Genomic DNA, 22023 nt, shown 5'->3' with positions numbered 1-22023 from the left:
TTTCTTTCCACAGTGGCACATGTTTCCCCTTAACCTGTTTCTATGCTCAATTGTATTCTTTTTACTTTCATTGCCCTACTACCATAGGTAAGGGAAGTATTGCTTTCCAAAAAAGATTTAGGTACCCTAATTTCAAGTTTTCTTTACGTTTCAAGGTCCCCTGAGTCCAAAAACAAGATTTTTGGGTGTGTGTGTGTGTGTGTGTGTGTGTGTGTGTGTGTATGTGTGTGTGTATGTGTGTATGTCTGTGAACACGATAACTCCATTCCTAATCAACCGATTGCCTTGAAATTTTAAACTTAAGGTCCTTATACCATGAGGATCTGACAATAAGAAATTGAATAAAATTGAATTCAAAATGGCGGAAAAAATGGCGGATAATTACTAAAAAACCATGTTTTACACGGTTTTCGCGAAAACGGCTCTAACTATTTTCTTCAAATTTATACCATGGATAGCTAGCTATTTATAAGCCCTATACACTGACATGAGTCTCATTTCTGGGAAAATTGCAGGAGCTCCGTAATATTCATGTGAAAAATGGCGGATAATCACTAAAAAACCATGTTATTGACGGTTTTCTCGAAAATGGCTCTAACGATTTTCTTCAAATTCATACCATGGATAGCTATTTATAAGCCCTATCAACTGACATGAGTCTCATTTCTGAGAAAATTGCAGGAGCTCTCAGTGTGAAGGAAAATGACCTGTTTCGAAACATTTGTTAAACAAAATTGATAAAGGCTGAGATATGTATTCTGATATATTTTTCAAACAAACATTGCTTAAATTATCAATACCAGGAGATGAATTATTTTTTAATGTATTTATCATGGCAGCAACTTCATCGGAATTTGTAGGGAAAATGAAAAACGAATCTTGAAAATGTTGAGTATGTGGAACTAAAGTTGGTACTGGGTGACTTGAGCTAAAACTATTATTCAGATTTTCTGCATAACTTCTACCTACTTGCGAGAAATAATTTATTTAATATTATAGGGTCGATGTCAGGAGCTTTTCTATTTCGTTTTATATCTGAAATTTCCTCCATACAGAGCCACGTCTTTTTGTTGTTCCCTTTACAAGTTGACATTTTATTTTTAAAGTAGTCTAGTTTAGCTTTCTTAATTAGTGTGTTAAGTAGATTTCTATAGTTTTTGTATCTAGTTTTCAGTGTAGCATTAAATGGTTGGATTTTTAGTTTTTTATGTAGTTCAAATCAAATCAATTTATTCCTCTTTATAAATACACATTACAAAAAATTATAGAAAGCATTATAGGAAATTTTCTTCACATGGGCTATGATGCCTGTGTGCGAAGAAGAGTCCGAATCATTTAATATATTCATTTTAATTCAGAGGAGGAAACAAGAGGAAAAACTAACTAAAGAGAGAGAGAGAAAAAAATGGAAGAAGGGAAGAGAAGGGGAAAGAAAGAGAGAGTAGAAAGGAGACAAATAGATAGAAAGAGAGAGATAGTAAGAAGAAAGTACAGAATAGAAAAGTTTTAATTTGGGTCGAGGATCATCCATCAGGGGCGCCAGGCAAGCACATGCCAGAGACGGACATAGCAAATTAAAAACAGATTATTATTTTCAAAAAACCTTATAGAAATGGTAAGCAGGCCGCAATAACATCTCCGATGTTTCTCTACTCTGTTGGAACAGCCAAGAGAGTAAAATTTTCTTGTACGCGGCATTACTGTATGTGTTAAAGATTGACAACTGAACAGGCATGTTGCAACACAAGCGATGAGCAATATAATAGGGGCATCGGGATGAGGCCAGACTCGTCAATCTAGGCATCCTTATGTTGCTAATGCTAGAGGCACGTGTGAAATGGTCATGATTTGATGAAATTATATTTAAACTTTCCCTTCTTTTATGCATATGCACAAGTAGTACCTTGATAAAAAGCTGTCGAATATCCAAAACCTGAAACTCCATGAAAAGCTGATCAGTAGGATAACGTCTTGGATGGCCTGCCGCAGCCTTGATACCTGCCTTCTGCACAATCAGCAGCGGCTTCAAGACGTTCATAAAGGCACCCCCCATACAACAATACCACCGTGGAGCAGAAATCCGGCATAGCTTGGCTATATGCGCCCACGCAGTGTTGGGTCGCCTGCCCTACATCCCTTCCCCCTCATCCCTATAGCGAGACCTGAAATAAGGCTAGTTCAGCTGAAATCCGGCATAGCTTGGCTATATGAGCCCACGCAGAGTTGGGGCGCCTGCCCTACATCCCTTCCCCCTCATTCCTATAGCGAGACCCGAAATCAGGCTAGCTCAGCTGAAATCCGGCATAGCTTGGTTATATGCGCCCACGCAGAGTTGGGGCGCCTGCCCTACATCCCTTCCCCCTCATTCCTATAGCGAGACCTGAAATCAGGCTAGCTCAGCTGAAATCCGGCATAGCTTGGCTATATGCGCCCACGCAGAGTTGGGGCGCCTGCCCTACATCCCTTCCCCCTCATTCCTATAGCGAGACCTGAAATCAGGCTAGCTCAGCTGAAATCCGGCATAGCTTGGCTATATGCGCCCACGCAGAGTTGGGCCCCTGCCCTACATCCCTTCCCCCTCATTCCTATAGCGAGACCTGAAATCAGGCTAGCTCAGCTGAAATCCGGCATAGCTTGGCTATATGCGCCCACGCAGAGTTGGGGCGCCTGCCCTACATCCCTTCCCCCTCATTCCTATAGCGAGACCTGAAATCAGGCTAGCTCAGCTGAAATCCGGCATAGCTTGGCTATATGCGCCCACGCAGAGTTGGGGCGCCTGCCCTACATCCCTTCCCCCTCATTCCTATAGCGAGACCTGAAATCAGGCTAGCTCAGCTGAAATCCGGCAATGCTTGGTTATTTGCGCCCGCGCAGAGTGGGGCGCCCGCTTTCTATCCTCTCTAAATAACATTTCCCCGGGACTGCGCCCACAGCCGCGTTTTATGCAGTGTGACTGCAGGCCCATTCCTACTCACTGTTATCGGGCACACCCATCCCAGAGCTGGGTTATCCTTCTCAGCTTCTTATCCGTTTTCCCATCCTAGAGCGGCAAGAGTCACCAGCTTTGCGAGTCGAAGCAGGGTACTCAGTTAAAGTTAGTTTACTTGTTTTTCCATCTATAGTTAGAATTTGTGGTCTGTCTTTCAAATAATTCTCAAAAAATTCCAAAACTGTGCCACGAGAACCTATAACCTCCAACTTTCTCAAGAGAAAGATGTGAGGAATAGTATAGCTCAGTCTAAATAGACAGCCAAGGTCCTTTTGTTCATCTGAAAATTATTTGTCACAATCCTCAACAGCTCTGATATTGCATCCTTAGTGCATTTTCCCTCTTGAAAAGAGGGCAACACAGGAAATAGATTTTATACAGATTGAAATATCCTAGAAACCGGGCCTATAATAGTCCATGAGCATTTATCAAATCTCAATACAATAATTGCTGATATCCACACTCATAATACTAGAGGGAGGAATGAACTGTCTTTGAGACAAAACGATTGCAGCTGTACAAGAAAATGCGCTCTCATATTGGAGCGAAATTGTGTAATGATTTAGGCCTACCTAACTATCTAAAGTCCTTGTCAGATATCATAATATTCAAGAGTGAAGTATACAAATTCCTTGATTCAAAAGTCTACTACAGTGTGAAGGATGTTAGTGGTACAAGGTCAAGGATAGTATATAGCAGGTTGCCTCGATCGCGTTTACGTACGCCCTGAGATGGCATGAGCCTACGTCAGACTCCGACCTCTCGGCCGGCAAACGCCGGCTACCTATGTGAATTACATACAAAACACCGCGTCAAATATCAATTCCTTACATAAAAACCGCTATATTAATAACAAATATGAATATGCGATTCCATTCAGAAAGAAACAAGCTTTACATCAATATGTAATCTGAAAACATTCATTTATTTCGAAAAGTATAGAAAGCCCTTGAATCTATCAAATCTGTCAATTATTATTATTCAATCAGTAAAACCGATACATTTGTGAAAAGGCTGGTAACTTATTTGTTTTGAACTCCTTTTGAACAAATACGACAAAATAAAGAGAACAACTATAATTTTATGCTGGTCATCCAATTGAATTCAACAAGGATTGTTTTTTATTTGACAATCGTATGTGAAATTTTATGGAATGCTTGTTGCAAACATTTGAATGTGACTATTTGTTTAGGACTAGGTATATTCATTGACAAATACCTAGAATCAATTTAGGGAATTCATGGAACTGTTCAACATGCTTAAAAGCTATTTTTAGATCGTTGAACTGTCTGGTTACTAATAATTATTTTAGTTGTCTACTGAAAAGCGTAGCGCCAATACGTTCCTCTTTTATAGTATTTTTGTTTCTACTCAGTGCCGTATTATTATTATTATTATTATTATTATTGACGATTGTTAGTATATTTTATTGATTCTTTTCATGGAACACAAAAATATGCAAAGGAAATATCATATTATTCAAGGCAGAATGTTATTTTCGATTTAAATGTGTTCATGGGATACTTATGAAAGCAAAGAACACTTGTGTAAAGAAAGACAAGATATTAATTATAATTCAAATACTTCAACTTGAAATACTATTTCATTAATTTTTCATAAAATGTTTCAACTACCTTACGGTACGGTAGTGAAATGCGCTTTATTACTTGATAAAATAACAGCATTGAAGTCACTGAAAGTCATGATTATCTATTTTTCCCAAAATTAGGATGAATTATAATCTTTATAATGTTATAATGATTTTCATACATTCTTAGGGCTGATTTAGACTGTTTATTTTTCTGATAATATAAGGCAACCGTTGATAGATACGCATTGTTTCAGTAGTTGTTGATAATAACATTAACATCATAAGAAAAATATCCTGAAATTCCCGAAGAAGTTGTTAGTTCTTTCCACAGACAAAGTACCTCTATAAGGATGAAATTTCTAAATGAGAATCTACAAAATAGAAATAACTAAAAAAACTGAGAGAAAGTACAAAAAACGTATTTGAAATGCTATGTATTGAATCGAATCGTGTACTCAAACGATTTGTTTTAGACTCGTCAGTAACATTTATAGGTTTTTTTAATTAAAAATTGGTTTTCAAATTCAAATTCAAATTTTATTGATTCTCAAAAAAATATATATACAAAACTTTCAAGACAAAAAAAATATATATATAAGAATCTACACCTGCAAAGAAACCCTGTGCGCAGGTGTGAGTTGCAATATAAATGTTTTTCAAAACTTTTTTTTAACAAAAATGATCCAAAATTGATCCATTTCTTGAAATAATACAGAATAAAAACTAGTACCTACTTAATAATAAAGAGGATACTAAAAATAAAGGAACGGAAGAAGAAACGACGGAAAAGGCCAAGAATAAAAAAGAAGACGAAGAAGAAGGAGAATGAAGAAGAAGAGAAAGGTAAGTTAACTGCAACCATGGAGTAGACGGAAATTAATTTATTTAAAACAATTTTTCCTCGATTTTATTTGCTATTATCCATTTATCTATGTCTGATCCAAGCCTTTGGTTTATGTTTGTTTTTTCAAGAATATTTAAGGGAATGTGGTTTATTAATTTATTGGAAATATAAGAAAACTGTCTCCTACACACATTCAAGTCCATTCTGACAAATTAGAAAATGTCTCGCGCGGGGCGCAAGCCCAAAAGAGATTCTCGAGGTTCAAATAATTTTTTATTTTTTAAAATATATAGTACCAAATTTTTTATGAAAAGTTGTCGAACTGTTAAAACCTTGAACTCCCTGAATAAATCTTTTGTTGGAAAAAGTCTGGGTTTGCCTAGAATAGTTTTTAAAAGATGTTTTTGAATAATGAAAAGTTTTGTGAAATGCGCATTCAAAGCTCCCCCCCCCCAAGCCCGTATGCCATATTGAAAAGCGGATTGAGCATACAAATAATAGATTAGTTTAGCTATTTTTAAATTTTTATATTGCTCAGTTGTCTAATTTGGTGAAATTTGTAGATAAGGAATTTTAGTTTGGAACACATGTTATTAATTTGATTATCCCACCTTAAGTGTGGATCCAACAAGATACCCAGGTACTTGACTTTTTTTTCTTTTTGAATTTTCTGACAAGAACAGCAGCTAAGAAGTCTATGGTCGTTAAAGTTTAATCGATGGATTTTTATACTGTCTATTGTTCGTGGTTGAGTAAGGGAATTGGGTGAAAATAACATGAAGACGCTTTTAGTTGTGTTGAGGGTTAATATGTGTTGATTAAGCCAAGAGAACGCCAATCTGAGTCCACTTTCCGCTGCAATTTTTACATCATCCCATGAGTTTTCAGTGAAAGTTAGAGCAGTGTCGTCTGCAAATGATATTATATCACAATTTCTTATATTTAATTTAAGGAGATCATTGATATAGATTAAGAACAAAATGGGAGATAGGACAGTACCTTGTGGCAGACCAAAATCAGTGAGTTTCATATTGCTTGTGTTGAGTATCTGAAATCGATTTGACAGGTAACTCTTGAATAATATTAGTGGTATACCCCTAATCCCCAGGTGTTCCATTTTTTCCAGAAGTCGTTTTTGAGAGATAGTGTCAAATGCCTTGGCTAAATCCAAGAATACTGTCAACGTTTTTTCTTATTATTAAAGTTTTTTGTTATAATTTGTAATAATCTGGTGATGGCATCCTCTGTAGATTTACCGGGCTGGAATCCATACTGGTTTTCATTAATAATGTTGAATTTATTCAGATAGCCCAATAATCTTTTTTTAATTATCTTCTCCATTACTTTGGCTAAGTTATTCATCAGACTAATAGGACGGTAGTTGGTAGGGTTGGACGGATCACCTGATTTATGGATAGGAACAATTTTGGCAACTTTGAACTGTCTTGGAAAATGACCCACCTCGAAACATTTGTTGATGTTACGTTTGAGAGGTTTTGTAATTGAGGGAGCAATCTTCTTTAGACAAGCAGCTGTTAGATTGTCCACTCCAGGAGCAGAATTACCTTTGAGAGAATTTATTGTGGTCAATATTTCCTCATCATCTGTATAAGCCAAAAAGAAGGAACTATACGATGGAATTGTAGTATCAACAAATGTATGTTGTATAGGGTTATCATTAATTAGTTTATTGGCCTACATGTGCAAACTCACCTACATGTGCAAAATGGTGATTAAGAACATCGGACTCAATCTTAGGCGTACAAGTCTCTCTTTTAGTTTTGAGTAAATCATTTATACACTCCCATATTTTTTTTTGAGGTTCCTTTGCATTTCGATAGTTTATTATTATAGAAGTAATATTTACATTGTTTAATCATATTATTTAAGATGTTTCTATAATTTATATACTGCGATTTTAGAATGGAGTTGAAAGGCTGTTTTTTAAGAGTTTGGTACATGAGATCACGTTTCCTTATTGAAATAATTAGTCCAGTTGTAATCCAAGGCTTGAGAGGTTTCAGTTTGTGGGGTACTAGTTTCACATAAGTTTCCTTTTTTATCTCTGTATTTAATCTGTTCATGAAGTAATCGATCGCGTCATCAATACTCGAGTCAGCCAATGCATCCAAATCCGACCAATTGCAATTTTTTAAATTCTTTTAGTGTAAAAATTCCTTGTTATCTGTTGTTTGTTGTGTCATTTTTACATTTTCATACAAGCCCAAATTCATGCAAGTTAAATAGTGATCAGTTACACTTGTTTTTATTACCGAGCCAATTGTTGTATCACTGGAAAAATAACTATTTTTAAAGAAAAAGTGGTCTATACATGATTGGGAACCGTTTGACTCACGCGTGGGCTTGTTTATAAAAGATTTGAAACCATTTGAAGAAAGTAAATTAAAATATTCGTTTGTTACGTTGGTGTTTCGGTTTAAATCAATGGATATCGCCAGTTATTATTATGTTCGGACTGTTAGTTTTGTTTAGGTAATCAATGCACTCATTCAAACTATTCAGGAAAATAGTTAGATTAGAAGAAGGTGACCGATATATAGCGACAATAGTTAATCTGATATTTGATTTCTGTATGACATCAAGTATTAGAGAATTTGATTCCAATATGTCATAGTTTATACATTCAATTTTCAAGATATTTTTACTAAACACGCAAATTCCATCACATTTATTTAAGTTACCCGGAACGCTTTGAACCGAATAATCATTTAAATTATAATTGAAAAGGTTATTATCAACAACCCAGGTTTCGCTCAGGACAATTATATCAAATTTTGTTTCACAGTTTTGTATAATGTAAGCAAAATCATCAAAGTTTCGATTCATGCTCCTTATATTCATGTGGCAAATATTAAAAAAGTTGTCACATAATTTATCAACATAATCATGAGGCTTAAAGTTGAAAATATCATCTACTTCTATCGTTTCATAAGATTCCAATAAGAGTTCATCTTCAAAGTTGTTGATCAGTACCATAGAAATTTTTTTTTAAGAAAAGGAGAGGTTAAGAAGGTTGAAGTGAGAAAAAGAAGAAAACAAAATGAAATTTAACAAAAAATGTCTTGGTGGCGCAACGAAGACCACAAGAAACAGTAAGGAATAAAAAATGAAATGTCTTCCTATATTTTTGTGGAAGCAGAGAAAAGAAAAAATAATGATGACAGCACTCACAGTTTTCTCCGCTACACAGATCGCCACACTGAGAATACATACACTTTACTCCTGTTGAAATTCTCAAATGTATTATTCAAACGGTTTGAGGTCTTCATCCTTAATTATCAGTTTCACTGGAGAATCCTGTTCTTTCCGGACGAAGATCTTTGCATCACTGACCCAAACGTAGGCTAACTTATTGTTCTTTTTAAACTCTTTGCTTTACTCAAGAGAAACTTGTTGTGGGACGTGAGATGATCATTTAGATAAATATTTCCCGGTGGAAGGCTACACTTTAGATCGGTGGTATTTAATCGTCCTTTTTTTCGCCGCTATTTTCCAATTTAATTTGGTCGATCTAGATGAAAAACGCACAATAATAGATTTGTCTATTACAATAGATTTTGTCTTATTTTTGGATGAAGGAGCTCTATGGGCGATTGATATCTCGTCTCTCTTGAAAGGTGTAGCAATTTCCCTAGCAACAGTTTCCAGGATAGCATACACATCCTCACCCGCTGTCTCAGGAATCCCAACGAGTTCCAAATTGTCCAAACGGGTATATTGTTGAAGACTTTTCATGTCGTTGCGTAGTTTATTATTTTCGGTTTCCAGTTTGTGACATTGTTCTTTTATAGATTTGTTTTCTTCACGCACTTTGTCTATGGATGATTTTAAATTTTCGACTGTTGTATTGAGGGTGGAAATGGTTTTATTTAGTTGACTAAATTTATCATTTATTAATTGAGTCAGCGAGTCTTTAATAGTATTTATAGTAAGTTCAATATCACTATCTGTAGAAGGGGATTTTTCCTTACATTCTTCACACTTCCAAGTTGTTTTTCGTGCTCCGAGTTTTCTGAAGTTTTCTAGCGTACGAACTTTAGTGTATGTTGGATGAAAAAAGTTGTTACACTCACAGCATTCCAATATTTCCTTCGCGCTATTGAAAGTAGATTTGCACTTGGAACAAGAGTCAGCCATAATATTTGATTTTTTTTAATAGTGAGAACAGGAAAAATAATTTTTAAATACTATTTGACGATCTTGCACGGAGATTGCGAGTTTTTCAATAAACTTGTACCGATAGCATGAACTGTGTTTGAACCGGCATACAGATAACGGAGCTCGAAATGAAAACGACAGTCCGCTCTGAAATCTCTATCGCAACTGAAAATTGCAGTTTTGATATTGTTTCAAAGTGGATAAAATGCTGAAAATTTAGATGTCACACATTTCTATGTAGTGTTGATGGTTAATTTGCTATGAGGGCTCAGAGTTTGGCATTTTTACGTTTGAATGCATGTTAAGCAGGGCCGAGAGGTCGGAGCATGACGTCACACCATAGCCGGCTGCATTCTCCACACGTCTTATGCGATCAAGGCAATACTATTACTATTCTTGGTACAAGGTAGCACAAGTTGAAAGTACGCTCTAGTTTTTATAACTGGCTTCCATGTGTGCTTGTTTATTGTAATTATTATTGTGAAATGTTATACTTACTTATTAAGAACTGAAATTTTGTTGACGGTATTCAACTGTAGATTGTAAAATGTACAGTGAATAAAATTATTATCTTATGTTATAAATGAATAGTGACCTGTTGAAGTAGCGCGGTTTCCTGGGCCGATACTTGTCGGACCAGAGGTAGACGTGACTGTCGAGCGCCGACTCGACCGAGAACTCAGCCTCATCGGCGGTCATGCCTTTGCGCGCCTCCCGTTGCAGTGCCGCCTCCCCACCGCTGCTCTCCTCCGCCCCCGCACCTCCGCTGCCCCCAGCACCGCCTCTACCACCCACCTGGAGGCGGCGAGCAAAGTCCAGCCGCTTGTCGTCGTCCTCGGGCGTGGTTAGGATGGTACCTGGCTCGAGCTGCCACTGGGCCAGGTAGGTGGGGCTGTATGCCCCCGAGCTGTACTCGGCAAAACTCTCGTTCAGCATCGTACACGCCGCTTGCTCCTCGTCCTCAATCCTACAACGCAACACAACACATTAGGCCTACATACTAAATATTTGCCAATACATGGACAACTTGTTTATGATTAAAGTTGGTTGGAAACTGGCCGCCACCGCCTCCGGACCACCCAAAACTACACCGCTGTCACCCAACATTGCCACCAATATCTAACCATTGTCTAACATATTGCAGCCTGGCGTCAAGGCCAACAAGACAAGGTAACATGAATCTAGATGCAGGTAATATACAACTATTATATTACACATGCAACTAATAATAGAGGAGTGAGTAATACAAGGAAAACGGTATCCCGAATTTACATTAATACATCACACAATAATTCAATACTGTTAAATTAATTGCACATATAGACTAATAATCAGTACATAACATTCTATTCATAGCACTATTCATAATTGGATAATCACCACACTATCTTGAGCTGATATGGATAATTTCTAATAGTATGAAAAGTATATTTCATTACGGGCCAACTTGGATTATTTAAGCAAAATTTTATGCACAGCTCGTGTCGAGCTATACTGTATAGGGGAGTATTCAAAGTCACTTGAAATCGGCATGATAACTCTATATCAGTAATGAATTAGTGCCTAAAGATCTGGATACTAAAAATAACACAGTACTGATTAGGGATGAGTATCGAAATCGAAAGACAAAACATCGATGTTTTGAACATCGATGTTTTTCTCATCCTAACATCGATAAGTGAAAAACATCGACCAGTAAACATCGATGTTTTCAAACATCGATGTTTTTAAACATCGTTTATCGCCCTACGTTTTTATGGATGATACTATTAGTCCAGTCAATATAGACATAAAAAAGGGGGTGTGCTTGCAATTTATATTGTAGTTCTGATTTTTTAATATATTATTTGGGTACATAAGAGAAGTCCAGAACCAATTTCTTCATGCAAGATTTCCTTGTGCCAGATACAAGATAGCCCAAAAACCTCGTATTTTCGGCTCATTTTCCAGTTTTCAGCTATTACTGCCAAATCTCTCAAAGATTATATAATTCTGAAAAAAATTAGATCACTCGGAACTCTCTATCTCCAATGAGTACTTTGTTATAATTTTTCAAAAATGAGTAAAATTTGAAGAAAAAATCAATTTTGATGAATTTTAGTTTTTAATCAACAATATCTTCCGATTGTTACAATTTAGATGTATATTTCAAAATCCCTCTAGGCGTATTTTTGTGCTATAAAATCTGAGATCAGGTAGAGCGCTCTATGTCATATAGATTTCCAAGTACACCTGACAACAATGCTCCTTGTATTGTGGAAAACACCTAATTTTCAGCTTCAACAATCATCACCATCTACTTTGTCCTCACATTGATATTTCGCTCAATGACATAAGTTCATGGGTAAGAATCACCCGTTTGATGCACTTAATTTCAGTATTTCCTAGTAGAGGCACGCTTAAGGACACCTCAAGGATCAAAATTTCAAACATTTATAATTTACTTTTGACACAATGCTCAGATTTCATCGTACTACACTTTATTCTTCTCGGCTCGCCAAGGCGGTTCAAAATCATGCATCAACAGTCAAATTCGGTCAAAAAATTGAAAATTTATTGTTGAGTGTAGGTACTTATTCATATTCAATACATAAGAAATGGCCAATTTCTATATTCAAAGCTATGTATCTCGATAACCCCTTATTATAAAAATTATTACATGATCTTGAAATGTACAATAGAATTTTCTATTTCATCTGCTGTAAACAATTCATGAAAAAATTTGTTCGTAAAGTGAGATTTGATTGTTGAAAAAAATCCGGAAATTGTAGATATTTTTCTCATATTAACGGTTTTGGCAGTTCTATGATAGCGAAAAGTGATTCAATATGTATTTCAGGCAACTGAGCTCGTAGAGGATGAATTTATCTACAATTTGTAATCAATCGTAAGTTTCTATGATGTATCAGACTCGTTTTAGAAACTCTTGATCAACAGTAAAATTACGAAAAAAATGTAAAAACTGAAATCGCCATTTTTAAAATCTTAACTTCCAAATTGTTTTGGAATCGAAAGTATTATTTATTGGAGTGAGTAGAGGGGGACAATTTTCACATTCTCACTAGATTTGGAAATTTTATCAGAAGTATTTCACAAGACATGCAACTTTGAATATAGAAATTGGTCATTTTCTGTGTATTGGAATATGGGCTTAAGTACACTCAACAATAAATTTTCCATTTTTCGACCGAATTTGACTTATTATGCATGATTTTGAACCGCCGTGACGAACCGAGAAGGATGAAGTGTAGTACGATGAAATCTGAGCATTGTGTCAAAAGTTATGTGTTTGAAATTTTGATCCTTGAGGTGTTTTTAAGCGCGCCTCTCCACTAGGGAATACTGAAATGAAGTGTATCTTATGGGTGATTCTCATAGAACATAATCTCAAGAACTTATGTCGTTGTGCGAAATATCAATGTGAGGACAATGCAGTTGGTGATGATGCTTGAAGCTGAAAATTAGGTGTTTTTCACAGAACAAGGAGCATTGTTGTCAGGTGTACCTGGAATATGAGATAGATCGCTATACCTGATCTCAGATTGTAGAGCACAAAAAGAGCTTCTAAAGTGATTACAATTTTATCTGGAGCTATTGTTCCAATATTTCAACAGTTACTAACTGGAATCACAGCAATTTTGGACTTGTGGTATTCAAGTAACAGTCTTTCAAATAATTGAAGTCAGATTAGAAAGATACATCAACTCTAGTTCACAAGATTTGTCATCTTCATGGTTTAGTCTGAAACCTCTCGGGATATCCTTGAGGATTCGGTCTTGAAATAGCACCCTAAGCTAATTTTAGCAATCATTGATACTCATATCGTATTCATTCAATACCTGATAGATTTTTTAGGAAATGAAAATGGACTAAGTTTTTTTATATGGATATCTGCACTCCTTACAATACGAGGACCTCTTTTCCAGAGCTAGATTAATTAGTGTTAAACACATGTTGAGGAAATAATTATTGTAGTAAGAAAAAACTCTTTCTTCCTAAGAAACAAAGAATCCGACCTCTTATTCAATTCTAAATAACTAACTATCTAACCTTGACACGGGCCACAGAAGTAATGTAAATCTTCAAGAGTATTCAACAGTCTCACATAAAAATACAGAGAGCCTGATTGAAAAATAAAAATAGCAATCTGCAGGAAATCGAAACTTATGCGAGATCTTTAACAAGAGTGATCTATATTCACAAAAAACACTAAACAGAATACTACACTCAATATGTTAGAGATAATGATTGTAATTCTGTTACTATTGCTTATTGCTCTCAAGATAATCCTCTTCAAACAAAAAAAAAAAAAAATTGTTCAAATTAAAAAATTAGATTTGTTTTTACTTTTTAGTTGGGAAAAACATCGGATGACCGATGTCTAGGTAAAACCATCGATAAGTGAAAAACATCGAACAGTAAACATCGATGTTAAAAACATCGATGTTTGATGTTGAAACATCGATGTTTAAAAACATCGATGTTTGATGTTGAAACATCGATGTTTTTAAACATCGATGTATCGATACCCATCCCTAGTACTGATATATTGGATAATGTTTTATGCACTAGTCATTACATTATATTTTACAACAAATAGTGATTGAAAAAAATTAAAAATAATAATAATAATGAATGAATAAGTGTTGTATGTTTTCTCCAGTTTAAAAAGTCTCAGTACTGTTTTATCAAAGAAGAATCCAAAATTTTGTACAGTTCTCTTCGGTATGGACAATTAAATAATAAATCTAATAATAACGATTCTTACGACACTAACCGTAATGATTAATGAGCATTTCTCAAACATTCAAGTTGATTTTGTTAATCTTAAAATTCAGTCGTGTCCTACTAGTCCAATCATAGCTTGATTGATTAAGTGGAATTAGTTTATTAATATATATTTCTGGATTTGGCTTTTTTCTGCACATTAACAAGATGTCTTTAACATAACCCTTAATGATTTAATATCTATAAGCATTTCGTATTCTTCTAAATTTTAAGTCAGTTTATGGAATATTATGATGAAATAAAAGCTGTCAGAATATATTTTGTCGTGTACAGTATAGTATAATGACTTTATTATTCTGCATAAAATAATGACAAGGTATGTCACTATCATGATAGACTAATAACGTAATAATTGAAATGCAGTGATTCTTCAAAGCTCATATCAATCGAAGATTATCTCTATCGCTAACGGTTTATCTACTCTACTCATCTTCATTCATTAACAAACGTTTTGCTATCTATAGAATTTGATGTCGACGATGTACCGAAAGTGTTGGATTACAGTCAGAATATCAAGTCAGTTTATTCCATTTCAATCTATTCTTAAAAGTACCTACCTTATACAATTAATTAAATCAGACACTGTAATGAAAATTGCTAACTATTATCAATGTATTCCATTATTGTTAATAGGCCTGCCGGTACTCCATTTCCATTCAGTATTCAGTGACATGATAGTGACTGACATACCTTGTCATTATTTTATGCAGAACTAGCAGGGTACCCGTGCTCTTCGCTACGGGAATTAAATGTTCAGATTATTTTTGTAAAGTATTTATAACCTGAATTCTACCAAAGCCGTTATAATCGTTTTTGAGATCCATCATACAAACAAAAATTGCTTGCTGAATATAACTTGAATAATAAATTAATATAGTCTCGTCACTGTCATAGAATTTTGTATCCGAAAATGTGCTCTCCCTCGATGGAAATGTTATATATAGGACCGTTTCAAGTTTCATTCAAATACATTTCTATAATACTTAGTTACCCAAAAATCGTTGTCAGTAAGTGTGATGATTAGTTGCGTTGCTATCACCTCAGTTTGAACAACACATTCAACTCTGTTGAAATATACATTCAACTGCGTATTTTAAAAAGCAATCATAAGTTAGCTATGCCTTATGGTGTCACCCAGTTGCTCTTATGCACTCATCTTGACATCAGGGAATATTTTTATTGAATCATGCAATGTTTTCAAATTATATTGCTAGTTGTTATAACCACAGCTGTTAATTTTCTCTCTTCCCCTCTTTAGTTTTCAACAAACGATGGAAATTTCTGTTTCAATAAGCTGCCACTTGGATGATCAATTTTTCCTCTCAAGTTATCTCAGAGATGAGACTCAGCTCAATTTTTTGTAACACGGACCTACTATTTGCTAGGAGCATCTTATGATCTGCCCTCTATCGGTAATAAATAAAGAAACTAGGCCACAGCTTGGCATGAGAATTATTGAGTCTAATCATTTGAATTATTAATTGATGTGTTGGAAGTGCTCTGTAGAATAGTAGATTAATTGCAACGAATTTTGTGGAATATTGGGCGGGGCTTAAGAGTCGAACTCGACTTTATCCATTGGGAATTACTATTTCTCGTTGACAGTTATCAAATTAGCACTGATCATGTTATTTTTGCTTTCGCTTTATGCAATTGAAAATAGAATTCCAAATCAAGTTTACTTGGAATTGGTTGACTCTGGTATCCATGGATCTCTTGCTTATTCTGGAATTTCTGGCATAGCCTATCGCTTAAGCTGGTTTACACCGAAGTTATTGACAAAATGATGATAACTTAATCCTTATGGATTCTATTAGATTGAACGGAACTTGACTAACACATACTGTATGTTCATCGAATGTTTACATTTTGTTAATAACTTTGGTGTAAACGCAGCTTTTTTACTCTTCGTTTCACTTATTCAAAAGTGTAAAAGCAGCCAATCCACTGATTCTTTCATGGAAGTCCATTTATATATAAGAGTCCATTCATAATAATTAGTCTAACATTTAATGTGGCTGATTTCTCATGTCCTAAGCTTTACTACCATAAATATTAAAGTGGGAATTTTTAAGTGGACATTTTGATGTTAATTTGAATAATTCTGAATAGAGTTTATTCAATCACTTTGATTATTGACTACCATTATATGATTTCTTTCTTTAATCTTAGCTTGAAACCAAAAGCTTAGGGATGGAAATTCGAATGTAAATTAACATGTAACTTAATTTAATTTCCATCTGAATTGAGAACTTTAGTATTTACTTGTGATTCATTAATATAAATATCAATAGGTTTGTCTTGTGTCATGTAATGACATCAATATCGGGGACCGAGCTTCGCTCTGGAGTGCAAAAGCATAAAAAATTTATTGCGAAAGAAGAAATTATAATATCATTCATAGTTGTTCATACAGAAATGTTTTATCTAATCACAGTGAATTGAGATTAATTCCCAGAGGAATGCAAAAATTTCCCCCACAAAGGCCCGGTTGCACAAAAGCCGGTTGAATTTTAATCCTGATTAATTTCACGTGAACCAAATCAGAGAAGACCATTTAAAAAAGATGGATCTACTGGAATTTATAAGGATTGAAAATAATCCGGCTTTTTTGCAACCGGCACTAAGTACCTGATTGAATGATTACAAAAGTTCAACAGCTGTTCCGGCTATAAATAATGTCATTATCAAGTGATTGGAAAATTAATAATACAGTAATATAATATTCTCAGGAATAGCTCTGATTGAAGAAGCAGTGCCCAATCAATTTTTCCGCGATAAATGCATTTTAATCTTCAACTTGGTGCCAACCTAACAAAGTTAACTCAACAATGCCAACCTGACAAAATTATTAATTTGGTTACCAGTCAACAACTGTTTCGAAGAGGTAGTCTCTCTAGATTATAGTTCTATACTAACATATGATATGGACATTTCAATTATAATCAAGAGATTGGGATAAGAAGAATATACATGCTAAAAGACGAACTTTAAACCCTTAAAAACCACCCTTAGAGTTAAAATATCGCCAAAAGATTTCTTAGTGAGCACCTAGGACTTATAAGGAAGCTATATTCCAAGTTTTGTTGCAATCCATCCAGTAGTTTTCCTGAAATCGTGATCAGTGAGTCAGTGAGATAAGAATTTTATAAGTATACTAGCAGGAACCCGTGCTTCGCAAGGATCTATTTTCAAACTTGATAATCTGAAAACTTGACGTAATGAAATCATGAAGAATTGAAAATAGCCCTATAACCATCCTTGGTTAATTAAGAATCTAGCCTATATGCAAAATTTCAAGTTAATTAGTCCTATAGTTCAGACGTGATGATGCGTCAAACATAATTTTCCTTTCCCGAACGTGTGTATAAGCCAACTCTTTATTTTATTATAGATATGGTTAACAACTGCAAGAGATAGGAGTGTGGAACAGAATAGTTGTGAAACTATGATAGCGCCAGAAGTGTCTCAAACACAATATAGTCCAGGCGCTGGCTTACATTGAGCATACATGAGAGAGGCAGAGAATTTGACTTCGGATTATTGTTAGGGGGTCTTTAGTGTATGTGAAACTCGATGTCGTCACGTCCCAGGGTGGTCGACAGCTTGGGGGGGAGGGGGGTAAGTTGTAAAAAACGCGCGCTTATAAAATCGCCTGTCCTGCAGTTACTATTCATAGTACAGCTTTTAATTTTTTCTCAATATTATGTACACATAAGTGGCTTTCAATGTGGTCCTCTACATTTTTGCGATAAACCGCATAGTTTTTCCGTAAAAAAATAAAATATCTCAAAAAATGTATTTTTTTATTATGGACTTTTTGTTATTTCTTGAATATTCAAGTCATTAGCCGACTTAGAGGAAAAAGCTCCCGATAAACGTTGTAGGCCGTCTCTTCCTGAATCCAATGATATATATAGTTTGGGGGTTTCGATCATAGATGCGGTAGTGGGAGGGGGATAAGTAGCACTGTTACGCTGCGGCGCGGTCCTCCCCCATGATTAATGCGCGTAATGGCCTGTCTATCGTATCGCTCCTACTAGTCTATGCATGCAAATTATGTATTTCACGAACGCTATATTATGTATTTTCGGTCGCTGAACACGATTTTTCAACTCTCAAGTCTCAATAATTGATAATTCTCATCATAATATACAAATTATGGTCAAAATTACAAACTTCATCTCATTATCATTATTTATGATTACATTGCAATGATAAACCATTTTGTTAGGAATCCTATATGTGATTCTCAGTCGATAAAAAACTGATATTCCATTAAGAGAGAATAATTATTCGATTTAGTTCAATGATCACTTTGGAATTGCGAAAGTCAAGTAATGGAGTAAGTTAAACAAATAATATAGGCTACCCCATATAGAGCACCGTGTAACAGGAGTAAAATATTTTCTTAATATAAATTTACAGTTGAAGCACAAATAATGCCAATTACTCCCATGTGATATGACTGAATATTTGATTACAAAGGAAATAGAACTCTAAAGCTGCGTTTACACCAAAGTTATTAACGAGATGTTAATAACTCAATCTTTATAGATTTATGACTGATTATTGTAACATAGTTTAAATGATCGTAAATTGTATTCATGCTCATAAGGAAGGACTCTGGTATTGCACATAGAAACTGTACGAGAAAAGATCCCATACTTTTTTCATTCAATCACACAAACTATGTTATGGAGTCTGTGTTATATCTAGAAAATATAAAAAAAACCATAGAAGTAGAAAATAATTTCCAATAAGGAAACATCAACTCTATACAGTCAATACATTGACTCTCTGTCAAATGAAACCTTGAAAATTCCATAAATGTGACAACCGATCATGCTTTGGAGCAAATCCTCATTCGATCATCCAAAACTGAGTAATTGGAATAGCTAGTTCTTCAAAGGCTTTTCTAAAATGGCTGCTACTATATAAATAAATCTTCCATCAAAGATATTCTGTTCAAGTATGTTGACATCATTATGGAGATTGTGAAGAAAGTCATCGAATGAAGTAAAACAAGAATAATGATTTGATTTAATAATGATAATGATTTCCAGAAGCATAACCTTCTCAAGAGAACATTACATTTTTCTTCAAGACTCTGATGGACAACAGAATCTGCATAATGTTATCAATGGTCTGGAAGCAAGTGGAGAAGTGTGTGATTCTCTTTTGAACGTATAGAAAGAAATAGTTATTCGGTCTCCAACGATTGTTATCTGAACATAGTTGTGGCAAATTGTAAAAGTGTATTCTTACCTATAAAAAGAAACAGAGTTCTTTCATTCTCCACGATGCAATCAAACAAAAATCCTAGTCTTAGTTGATTCTAGAACAAAAAGATCATTCTGATATCTGTATTTTTACTAGGTAGCTGTTTAAAGATGATTCAGCATTGAAGTTTTAGTGCAGCATGCATTTATACAATAAACGCAATCTCTGTCAACATCTGATGGATATTTGAAAAAAAAACTCTTAATCTCACTTGGCCCATAATAGTAGGTACCACATGAACTTTTTGAAAGTGATTTGAAAACAAAATGTTAAAACAACAGAACTGAAAGTTTTCAACCTTATCAATCTACCTCCATTTAGAGAGGATTTTTGTTTGAGCCGAATGAAATCTTCTATCTTCATATATATATAATAGTGACTGAACTATAAATCTATAGAGACTTATAGATAGGTCTACTTGATTTCTAACATTTCAACTTTTTTTCAGGGATCAGTAATGCGAGTTCAACATGGAAGATGAATCGTTCACAAGAGCATTCAACCAAGGTGGTGACCAGAATACTGCAAGTGACGAAGCACTTCCATTTGTGGATGGTAGAAGAATCGTGGACATGGGATTTTTCATCAGCCAGATCAAAGACATGGATGACCACTCACCTTTCCACTGCAGCTTCAAGGATATGGACATAGTGAAGGAACTTCGTCATGATCCGAAATCTTGTTTTACAATGAAGTGTAATATGTGTGGAATGGAAAAACTGTTTACTGACAATACAAACAAGCCGGTCATGGATGTGAACACTTCAGCTGTTTCAGGAACTATAAGCACAGGAGGTGGACATTCACAACTTGAAGAAATTGTCACAACAATGAACATTCCGTGTATGAATTATCGTACATTTAGGAAATATCACAACAAAATCGGTGATGGATGGAAAGAAACTGCCCAGAAGGAAATGTCAGCGGCTGCAGAGGAGGAGAAACAAAAAGCAATAAGAAGAGGAGAGATTGACAAAGATGGAATACCTTTGCTAACAGTTGTAGCTGATGGATGCTGGGCAAAGTGCTCCTGTAAATCAAACTACAACTCTTTATCTGGAGTGGCAGCTATTGTGGGGTACTACTCAAAGAAAGTTTTATACATTGGTGTCAAAAATAAATATTGCACATTATGTAATCGTTCAGAAGAAAAAGGTGAACAAGTAAAAGACCACACTTGCTACAAGAATGGGGGGTCCAATCAGAGTTCTAGTAGCATGGAAGCTGCAATAATCAGTGAGGGGTTTTTGTGCAGTGAGGAAATGTATGGGGTCCGTTATGATCGGTTGATTGCAGATGGGGACAGCAGTGTCTACCAAACAATTTTAGACAAACGACCGTACAAGAACCTAACTGTTGAGAAAATAGAATGTCGGAATCATCTGCTAAGAAACTATTGCAACAAAATCAAAGAGATTGTAAACACAAGTGGCAACAGACGGTTTCCAATCAATTTGAGAAAAGTCATAGGCGACAATTTAGTGAAACTTCGATATGCTGTTACAAAAGCAATAGAATATAGGAGAACTGAGAACAGAATTGATAAAGTTGTCTGTCTCAAAGAAGACATATTGAATGGACCACTACACGTTTTCGGCGACCACTCAAAATGTAATGAGAGAGGCTATTTTTGTGATGAAACGGACAAGAGGAAAAATAAAAACGTTGTTCCGGATTTAAAAGAATTTGGATTATTTCAAAAAATAGAAGAAGCATTACGTTACCTAGGACTGAACTCAAATAGCCTTATTCAAAATGTAGATAGCAATTATGCTGAACAGTATAATAATATAGTAGCAAAGTTTGTGGGTGGAAAAAGAATTAACTTCACAAAAAGTAGAAGTTATGAGTTGAGATGTGAAGGTGCAGTAGTGCAGCATAATTCAGGTATGGCACACTACAAACTTCATAAAATCATGTTGGGGTCCAGCCCAGGATTGTATTGTAAATCGAATGTCTTAAAAAGAAAGGCAGCAGTGGATAAAGATAGAGAAAGAAGAAAGGATAATCCTAAAACCCGCTGTGCCCTTTTCTCATCAAAAACGGTTCCTGCAGATAAAGATTATGGACCAAATGCACAGGGACCCGATCTTCCAGCTGAAGAATTTGAAGCAGAAAAAAATGTTTTTGCCCAAATTATCATTGAATGTAGAACAGCGCAGAGATTTGCAAAAAAGAACCATACTTCAAAGCAACTCAGCTGAGTGGTTTGAAGAAAGAAGGAAAAGAGTTTGTGCGTCAACATTTGGAAAAATTTGTAAAAGAAGACAACATACAAGCTGTGAGTCACTTGTTCGCAATTTACTCTACAGAAGTGCAACATGTACAGAGGCAATGTCTTATGGTAGA

At 35.2% G+C, this 22023-nt stretch overlaps 1 protein-coding gene across 4 annotated transcripts in view; it reads right to left on the bottom strand.

Annotated features, from left to right (window-relative positions):
• Positions 1-22023, bottom strand: part of LOC111043965 (cactin) — a 103468-nt gene that overhangs the window by 5672 nt on the left and 75773 nt on the right. For all 4 annotated transcript variants that reach the window (XM_039421461.1, XM_039421462.1, XM_022329010.2 and 1 more), the window contains one exon: positions 10199-10570. In XM_039421461.1, the coding sequence (XP_039277395.1) occupies positions 10199-10570 (372 nt within the window). The remainder of the gene's footprint in view (positions 1-10198; positions 10571-22023) is intronic.

The sequence above is a fragment of the Nilaparvata lugens genome, chromosome 2 (assembly GCF_014356525.2).
Source record: "Nilaparvata lugens isolate BPH chromosome 2, ASM1435652v1, whole genome shotgun sequence".
Taxonomy (NCBI): Eukaryota; Metazoa; Arthropoda; class Insecta; order Hemiptera; family Delphacidae; genus Nilaparvata; species Nilaparvata lugens.
This window is presented reverse-complemented; position numbering and strand designations above follow the sequence as displayed.